The sequence below is a fragment of the Gymnodraco acuticeps genome, unplaced genomic scaffold (genome assembly GCF_902827175.1).
Source record: "Gymnodraco acuticeps unplaced genomic scaffold, fGymAcu1.1, whole genome shotgun sequence".
Lineage (NCBI taxonomy): Eukaryota > Metazoa > Chordata > Actinopteri > Perciformes > Bathydraconidae > Gymnodraco > Gymnodraco acuticeps.
In genome coordinates this window covers 962,122-972,410 of record NW_022991513.1, presented here as the reverse complement: position 1 = coordinate 972,410, position 10,289 = coordinate 962,122, and the positions used below count along the sequence as shown (strand labels likewise).

Sequence of the window (10,289 nt, the reverse complement as noted above, 5' to 3'; positions counted from 1 at the left end):
TAACATAATATATTGGCCTTTTAACTGTTAGACCCACCAATACCACAAACTGTGAACAAATGGCTCACTCAGACTGAGTTTTACTTTGTGAAGATTGCATAATCTTGATATCATTAGTTCTTCATGTAACTGTTGTGTTTACATTTTATAATGACACACTTATCAAGGAAATACACCTATTAATTATTACATGTTGTCTGTGTTTGAATATTTTCCAGCTTTAACTCCTCCAAAACCCTCAAACCTCCTGAACATGCCTGGTGCCAGTGTTCCCTCGCCTAGCCTCCCCACGTCTGGATTACCCAACAAGCTTCCTTCCTCATCGTCCCTTGCCGCATCGAGTCCAGCCCAGACCAACACATCTGCTTCCCACTCAAGCTCCACCGTCACATCCAACTCCACTTCCTCAACCACCCCGCCTGGCTCTCGGCCTGAACCCTCTAAAGAACGTGATGCTGAGGGGATAAGGGAGAAGGAGAAGTCCAAGGAAAAGACAGAGAAGTCCTCAACCCCATCGTCAACTGGAAGCACCCCTGCCCCTTCCACTTCTGCTGCCAGTGCCAAGAAGGAGAAACCAGATACAGCTGTACCTGCCATCTCCATGCCCACACCTGGTATGGAGTATGTGGTAGACCCTGCCCAGCTTCAGGCCCTGCAGGCTGCTTTGGCATCTGACCCCACAGCTCTCCTCACAAACCAATTCCTGCCCTACTTCATGCCTGGGTTCTCCCCGTATTACTCTCCACAGATCCCTGGGGCTCTCCAAGGGGGTTACCTGCAACCGATGTATGGTATGGAAAGTCTCTTCCCTTACAACCCAGCATTGTCACAAGCAATGATGGGCCTGTCTCCGGGGTCCCTGCTGCAGCATTACCAGCAATATCAGCAGAGCTTGCAGGACGCACTACAACAGCAGCAGAGGCAGCTTCAGCAGATCCAGCAACCCAAGGCTAGCCAAACTCCAGTCCCCCATCAACCCTTGGAGGATCGCAAAGAATCTGCCAAAGATCAAGTGAAAACCGAGGAGCAAAAGGGCAAACCCAATAGTGAACCCCCAAATTCCTCCTCCTCCTCCTCTCATAAAAAAGTACCCTCTCAGCAGAAAGAGATGGATGGCAAAGCTTTGAATAAGTACATCGTCCCTAAGGTGCAGTGTAAACTGGCATGCCGCAAATGTCAAGTAGTTTTCACAAAGGAAGATGAGGCTGTTACCCATGTTAAATCTAACTGTTTTTTCGGTCAGTCGGCAAACCTGCAAGAGATGTTGCAGCGTGTCCCTGGTGGCGTAGGTGCAGGGGCTGGAAGTCTCTATGACTGTCTGGCTTGTGACACTACGTTGGATGGGGAAAAAGCACTCAGTCAACACCTGGAATCGGCATTGCACAAACACAGAACAATCAAGCGATCAGCCAGAAATGCCAAAGAGCACGCTACTAGTTTATTACCTCACTCTTCAGCCTGCTTCCCCAATCCTAACACCGCATCTACCTCGCAGTCTGCCACTCATCCCATCAGCAGCCCCCCTCCCCCGCCAACAACATCAGCCACCATGCCATCCTCTGCTGTCTCCTCTTCCCTCTGCTCCTCCTCTACTACCCCACTCAACACCACAGCTGCCGGCAAATCATGGCCCCAGGCCCCTTTCTCCAGAGCTTTAGCTGGGAAGCCCAATGCCAGTCCCTCCTTTTCTTCCTCCTCTTTTCCTCCAATGTCCTCACCTTCAACGGTTACCTCAAGTTCATTGAGCACCTCAGGAGTTCAGACCTCGATACCAACAGACGTCTTTACCGACGAGTCTGACTCTGACAGTAGTCAGAAGTCAGCGGACAGGCTTGGCAGGACGGCGGAGGAGCCGCAGCAGCCTGGCTTTGTCAAAGACAGTAGTAGTTGTAGTAGTAATCTTGCTAGTGTAGGAACAGACTCCATCAGATTGTAAAGAGCTTTCAATGATGGACAATATTTAAAAAACACTTGAAAAGACAAAAAAAAATCACAAATGGAAAAAACACAAAAAGCAGCAATGTTAAAAATACATTAAACGTATACAAACCAATTTCAGAAAAAGATGTGTAAAGACTAACTGCAATTCCAAAGCTTGTAACCAAAAATTTAAATGTTAGTGGATTGTTTCCCATATCAACATGCTGGTTTTCCTTTTGTTTGTTTTTTTGCTTGTTTGTTTGTTTTTCTCAACTGAAATACATGCATACTAATATATGAGAATAGAAAAGATTGCTGCAGTTATGTTTTGGGTAATGATAGAGGAATGCTGTACTGTATGGCAGTGGACTGCTTCAAGGTTGACAAATGGCCCAAGAACCCATTTGAAGAAATACAAGTCAACAAGCTGTCCCTTTGTTTTTGTAATCATTTCTACTTAATAGCACAGTCACAAAAAGCCAGTATGTACTTTATGGGAGAATAGTCTATCAGTTTTCTTGCTATTTAAGCATTCAGATACCAATGGCTTGCAAAAGTAAAAGAATAATGTAATGTCTATTTTATTCTCAGGTCAACAGCTCACAGAGGTTTTTTCTGTTACAGAAATCCATGTTTTACACCTTTTGTTTCCAACAGGAGATAAGGATTTTTTCTTTCATATGTTGATTTAATAACAGAAAATGTTAAGTTGAGTACAATTTTTAACACGGCATTGTATCTGGGCATTCAAAAAGGGTAAATGATTTGCTGGTTTTAACATTTGAAATCCTTTTAAATCCATTATACCCAGACAAGGAGAGCATTGCAGACAATAACGGGCGATAAAAAGAGTTTTGATTAAAAAAAACAACCTTCTGTATTTATGATAGATATGAACATTTTTGGTGTTAAGTAGATTGTTGCATTGGAAATGAATTTAAACAGTATGGTAGGTTGAAAAAAAAAACTTTGTGTACATTAAGCTTTTGTATTGTCCAACTTTAAGACGCTTCATTTGATGTTGTCTTGGTCATTCCGATAGACTAGATTATGGACAGGTAATTTATCTCATTTTGTTTCTGTCTTATTCTCAACTTCTTGAGAAACATTCACCCAAATGCCCCTCCTGACAAGGCAGGATCCTCTTTTAGAATTATTTAAATGTTATGGTTTGGTTGGTATTGCGCTAACCAAAACTAAAAGATCCTGGGGGAAATATTGAAAGTTTAATTTTATTTAATTTTTGTGTTACCTTTGTGCACTTATCACTGTCTGACTCCTATTTCTCACTCTACTTGTTCCTATCTTCGCACTTATTTTTCTCTGCTCTCCTGTGTTTGTAGATATGTACACTACAAAGCAGGTCTTTTGTTCTTCATGTAGTGTGGCTACAGTCTTTATTTTCATTTTGACATGTTTGTTGTCATACATGAAAAAGAATACCAATAATAATTCTCACGCTTTAAGACAAAAAGAAAATCCAAAGACTAAACACTTTTCACCATTGGTGCATAAATATGAGAAAAGAGGCTTCTTTATACTTGAGAATTTGTTGCTGTTTTTAGAGGAAATAAAACAAAGTTTTAAAAGACAAAGGAGTACGCATCAGAGTTGCCGTTTCTGCTTCTTTGCAAGCAAACAGGTGGCTTTTTTACGTAAATACCAAAAACCAAAAAGGGCCCTTGTCCTTGCATTGTGGAGTAGCACCGTTACAGAGCCATTGCAGTTTGTAAGATAGAGGTTATTAATCTTTGTTTTACTTTTTTGTCACATTCAAGTGTCCATTTTTTAAGAAAATGTATTAGGTCTGGTCTTCAAGGACATACGTTTTGCTGCTAATGTAGAATTTTGAAAGGAGAAAAAGTACCTAGATGCATGCTCATTTTGCTTTTGGCTAAGCTTTAACTAAAACCAACAATAAACCAATTTATTGCCTCTGCAACACCTTTTTTTTCTTGTTGCAAAAACGGAACTTTGAAGACTGTGAATATATGTTCCAAAGGACATTTTGCCGATTTTCTTTTTGAACAGACCAATGTTTAAAGCCAATGATCTATAATGTTTGTAAAGACAGTGCATTCCAAATATCACAATGGATTTTTCTTAAGCAAGGACTGATCCTATTTCATTTACCTGCTTTTAATTGTCACAATCTATTTTTTTCTATTTTTTTTTAAGTGACTGTAAACTGTTGTGTACATTTCTGCATCATTGGTTGCTGAATAACTTATGTAATTATGTGCTGGCATGGAACATTGCTGAAAATCCCTCCATCCAGTCAAGGTTGTTGCTCATTTGTTAAGCAAGTAATAGTGGTTACCAAAAAATGTATATAATACATCTGGTACTGATGCGTCTCATAGGTTTAGAAACATTTATGCCAGTCAACATACAACTAGTCTCAGAGGGAAAAGATGGCTGCTTGGATGAGTTGACCCCTTCCTGGGAAATCCACCAGTGACTTGTCCCATGTGTCTGCAGGGTGCCACTTCCATGCATAGATTACAGGTCTTTAAGGGACATCTTCATTCCAAAGCATTATTTCTGGAAAAAGGAGTAGGTTTTTTGAAGATGTCCCTTGATTTCAAATAGCAAGGATGCTTTCATGTCCAAAGAAGTCAACCTCTAATTTTATTGCAAAGAACATAGATGTGCATATAGGTACCCCCATCCTCTCACTGATGATTCAAAGAACTAATAGTTTTATTTTTAAAACCAAAACCAAAACCCTTTTTAAATTTGTCAAACTACTTTTTGGCCACTATTTAGTCAATATATTTGCCCTAATTAATACATGGCACAATCTCAGAATAATGTTTAAAGTGCTTCGTCTTGCAGAACAAAGTGATTCGGTGTTAATACTACAGCATGCTGTTGGAACTCATGAGATTTGGTCTGCAAGCTTGTTACTTTTTAAAAGTCCAACTCCCTGAAATACTCTTCACATGTTGTTTCTTATTTTGAAAAATCTTAAGTTGTACAGTTTTCTTAAATGTTTGCTTCTTTTAATTTTCAGACAATGTCAGACATGTATTGTTATTTTCTTAAAATTATTTGTATTTTATTTGGTTAATGTATATTACTTTTTATCATAAATTAACACTAGCTTTAATTTGAATTGCTGAAATTACGAAACAAAAAATATGACCTGGCCACTTTATGGTGTGAAAATGTTCTTTATATTCATTGTCTACCTGAAACTGTTTGCTCTCTTATTTCCAAAGTGTAATCTTTTGGGCTCTTTTGTTGAAGACAAAGTTGAAGTCTCTTCATAAGATTCAGCCAGCATGGTCTGTGTGTGTGCGTGTGTGTGTGTGCGTGTGTTTCATAAGAGCCAGCATCAATTCAATTGTTTTATTGTTTGCCTTTTATTGTTTTTATATGTTACACACCAAAACAAACTGAACCACAAAGCTGGATTATGAATAACTCAAATTTAGAAAATCCAATTTTAAAGTAAATGATCAGAAACAATACCGAAGCACTGAGCAGTTTTTACTTTGATTGATTTTATGAATGTGGCCAAAGCTTTATGCAGTTGAAACGAAAAGAAAACAAGTTACATGTTGTGCCCCAGACAAGTGTATATTTTATTGTGGCACAAATCGTATTGTGGATAATTGGATCCACTGACTTAACATTGGGATACTTGATTTTAATGGACATTTACAAAGAGAGAGATAAAGACAAGGTTTTGCTGTAGAGGTCATCTTTTGCCCACTGTGAAAACGAACGTGTACCTGTATACAGATATAGATATATTTAAAACGAGACATCAACTTTTTTTGTTTTCGAAAAGGACTGAAAAGAGAGAGAAAAAGGACTTTGGGAAGCTTTGGAGATCTTCTTCGGAGGACATGAGAGGCTGTGGGCACACCAAAACTGGGCATGGGAGCCAATGGCAGGCTCAAAACAGCTTTAAAACCACCTCCTTATTTGATAACTGACAATTCTGTAATGGAAATGGACTCTGGAACCAATGGACATGTGTGACACAGAGAGGAAAGTCCTTAGATGGAACTGAACTTTAGTGGCTCCAGCTGCCTCTTTCTCCTTTCTGTCTATCTCTTTCTTTCTCCAGCTCTGCCTCTGCTTCTGCTCTTTGATGGACATTTTCCAAATTTCAGGACAGGATGGACAGACACGCTTGCTTCATTTCTCCCAGTTCATGTTGCTACCCGTTTCATTTCCTTGTGCTTGTCTCTGGTTGACAAGTTAAGCTCTCCAGTCAAATGGCGGCTCACCCCTCTCTCTGTTGATTACATCATCTAAGAGTAAATAATATCAGAGAGAGGGGACGGGCTCTCAAAGCTGTCATTCTTAAAGAGGCAGTTACACTAAAAAAAGCGTATTAACCAAAATTAACAACCAAACTAACAACCAAACAACCATTTGCTCCAACTTCAAAGATGAACTGTTACTTGGAGCTCTTTGTTCCTTTTGTGACTTCTGGTGCCACAATGTTTTTTTATGCTTTAGTTTTTCTTTTTGTTTCCTTGAATTACTCCTCCTTGAGCCTCATAAGCATGGCTCTGTGGCTCCAGGCAGCCCATCCGAGGGTAGAAAAAAACAGCCTTGCAATGTACAAAAAAGAGCAAGTTAAACCAAAAATGTTGTTCTTGATGTCTTTTCTATACTGTAGTCTTGTTAGCTTTTTTGTTACTGTAATTATATGATGAAGATTTCCAAACTGTACCAAATTACATGGAAACTAACATACATACAACCACATGGAACTTCAGACTTTTAAAGAAACTTTTGTCACAAAACCTTGTTGTCCTAGTTAAGTTGATTGTAGATGGTAATTGAATATACTCCTTTGAAAATATTTCATCAAGTATGTTTCTTGCTCATTGTGATACATTAAAAAAGTATGAGCATAAATTGCACTGATGTGGAGTGATCTTTGAGTGTTTTACAATTTGATCGTTTGCTGTTATCGACTGTAACTACTTATTGGCAGAACCCAGAGAAAAAAGTATGTTTTACATTTTTACCATATATATTACAGATGTATTCATATAGAATGTAGAAGACCCGTACATTTTATAATGCTAAATGGCAACCTCCATTGCTGAAAGCCAACTGCCAAAAACTGCAGCCTATTGGCCACTTGAGACTGGCTCCAAAAGCATGTCAATCTCCATAGACCACCATGTTAAAATCCACAATTATTAGCAGAAAAAACATGTTTACAGCCTGGTACATGTCGTCAAAGGTTGCTAGCTGCTAACTGTCTGCTCTGGTGCGTAAGCCTGGGCTGCCTCACCTCCACTGACGTTCCATCTCTTTGCCCATAACCATTAGCCAGGGAGTAAGCAATGGGTAGTGCAGAGGGCCTGGTCGTTTGGACAACTCCCAATTAAAACAAGTCCTGCTCTGCCTGTTAAGCATTATATTATTCTCAGCAGGCATTGAGATACAATAACGGAAGGATCTGCATCAGCATGAACTGTGAGCCCCCAGTGACATATTATGGTCAATTTGTATCAGCTTCTAAGCCATCAAGTGTTAAACCATTCCAACAGTATTGTTGAAATTAGAATGGCTTTACACTGTTCTATTTGACATGTAAGGTGATTTTGTGAACCTTCAACCTCTGAATCTGCCCCTATATTTAGCTTGTTAGAATTGTAAGTGCCTTGGATTAACATATTAAGCAACAACTGTGAACTTCTTTTTGATGAAAGGGTTGCAGTGTGCAACTTATGTAATAACAGGTACTGACAATGTTGCTAAGAAAAATTGAATCTGAAATGAGAATTATTGTAAGGAGTAATAATTATTAGCACCATTTCTTTTAAAATTGCATCAAAAATGTGATCTTAAAAATAACCACACTTTTGGATGTCTTACCAAGTAAAGACGAGACCAAATGACTTTAATAGATGATATGCATTAGAATAAGCTTTTTGGCAAACTGTAATACATTCTTGTCACCTCTCTGGAGTTTTTGGAGAGTATTTCTCTCACAAACAAATATGTGAAGACAGTTAAACTGATATAATGGTCTGCAATCATTACAGAATTGCGTTGTAATTTCTTGCATAATTTCTTGCTTTCACAGTCAATGGTTGTCTTGTTCAACATATATTGTATAAAAAAATTAAAAAAAACGTGTTATTACATTAAAGAAAACAAAATCAACTTTAAATTATCAAAATGATAACCTTTTTTGTAAGAACACACACATATAATTTAGATTAATTGACATTAACATACATTTTTGTAATGTTTCCAATACCTAAGTTACACATTTTGTTTGTTAAATGAACACATTTATCAGAAATGCATTAAAGGCATGGCGCTTTGTAAGAAAAAATCTGAGGAGCCTCGAACCTCTGAAGAGAGTTTAAGGAAAAGGCCATCCTGTGTCATGCAACAGGCAAGATTCATTGGCCATGTTGAGCCAATTAACACGCAAGGGCACATCCCGAATGAATTAAAAACACCCTAATCCGATCAGTGTGAAAAGCAAGGCCATTTCCTTCACAGGCCTGGACCAGATGGCACTCACACTCAAATGCTGCATTGAAACAGGCCAGGCCCAGTCACACAGTGTGAAATTGGGTTAGTGCATGAGTCTAACATAGGCCCTGGGCAATGTGAGCTCCCAAACCAATTCTCCCCTAGCCTAAAGGTACAGGGCCCATCATGCCAATCTTTGGCCCCATATTTAATTATCATTCTCAATGCACATCACTAACTCAGTCTTTTCAGTCAGAGGTGGAGCTGACAGCTTCCTAGAGTCATTTGTCTCTTTAAACCGCCCAACCTTTTACATATCCCAAATAGCCCCTATACCACAGAATGTTCTCTTTGGTAGCCCAGAAGACAAGCAAAGCTCTGTTGGATAGAATATCACAGACTCTGACCCAAGCTGGGTGGTGTTACCATGCTGAGGTCTAAGTTCTTGCTTTGTTGCGATAATGGCTTGATGGGGTTTCCAAAGCTCTTTAGTATCAGCTTTCAATCTTTGCAGGGAACAAATGTCGGATGATTTTCATCATGATTTCAAAATCTTTGATTGTGCAATGTCATCTTGGTCCCTGTCTTAAATAAAGAACATAGCTCTCTAATGGATGTTCGGCTAAACGTTGGTAATACCACATGAAACCATAGACGCAGAAAATGAGGAGCAGAAGCTGTTAGTCAAACCACACCATCACACATCCCAGCATCCAATTCCTCACTGCTACAGTCAGAGCACCTTGCCTTCATATTAGCCAAGAGAGGGGTTACCCCTGGCAATGTGTCCTGTTCCATGGTGTTCACAAATGGCCAAAAATGTGAAGCAGCAAAACTACCTTTAAGAGACATGTCAACATCATACAGTATGAGGAAGAATTTGATGAGGTATCTCCAAAGTATGTAGAGCTAAAGCCAAATGTTTTTACTGATACTAAACCTATTGAAGGCTCTGACCATGTTGAACCTGTGTAAACTGTTCTGAACTGCATTGAAGTGACTAATTGAATTGTGTCCCCAGCAGATACTGTGGACATACTGGATACATTTTCCATCAATCCAATGAAAAACCAAGCTAAGCTGGTCTGCTTTGCAGATGAACAGCTTGCACAGCAACAGTCAAGTGACAGACAGTGTGGTGAAATGACATATATGACTGTGAGGAACAGGAATTTCCCCACCAAGCCTGAAAGCCATACTGTATACTGTAGGGCTTCTTTCAGCATCACATACCTACTTCTCCCCCTGTTTTCCACCCCCACCTACACCTCTTTGCCTGGCCACATTGTCTCTTTCAATATCAATGTCAAAGGCAAATTACGCTACAGCCTTGAGGACAGGTCAAACTAATTCAATCTAATCTGTCAGATAAAATGATGGGTGAGTAAGGATCAAAGGAATGAAAAAAGGGAGAACTCAGTTTATTTTGAAATATAGCCTTAAGTTTCCTGATCAAAGTGGGCTGACACATCTTCACATCAATTTATATGTATGAAAAAAATATACACATATCAGTGTTAGCCCACACCAGTGCTGGTTAAGTGAGTGGCCTATAAACCCCTCTGCCTAGACTCCACCTCGCTAGCTTCCCACCCACGTGGGATTCATGCTGGGGTAGGTGTTGAGGGTATCTTGGCAGGCTCTCAGCCTTGCCAAAGCATTTCCCGTCTCCTGGAACACAGGATCAGGTGTCGCCATTTTCACAGCACCTTCTGGTTCTGTTTAACAGGAAATGAGGTCCATCAGAAGGACTCTGACCAAAACTGAGCCAGAATGGGCCCTGACAGGCAGGAATATTAGCCTGTGACGGCAGTCAGTAATTGAATGATCGGCTCCCCCCCCCTCACTCGTAATGAAGAGAATATGTGCTGGGAATGTGTTTGTCCTTCCCTATCCTTCGA

At 39.7% G+C, this 10,289-nt stretch overlaps 1 protein-coding gene across 1 annotated transcript in view; it reads left to right on the top strand.

Moving 5' to 3' along the window:
* The window catches only part of zfhx3 (zinc finger homeobox 3), a 134,077-nt gene extending 127,273 nt beyond the window's left edge, over positions 1–6,804 (top strand). Inside the window, 1 exon segment of the mRNA XM_034196870.1 lies at positions 219–6,804. Within this exon segment, the coding sequence (XP_034052761.1) occupies positions 219–1,936 (1,718 nt within the window). The 3' untranslated portion in view covers positions 1,937–6,804.
* Positions 6,805–10,289: the final 3,485 nt, after the last annotated feature.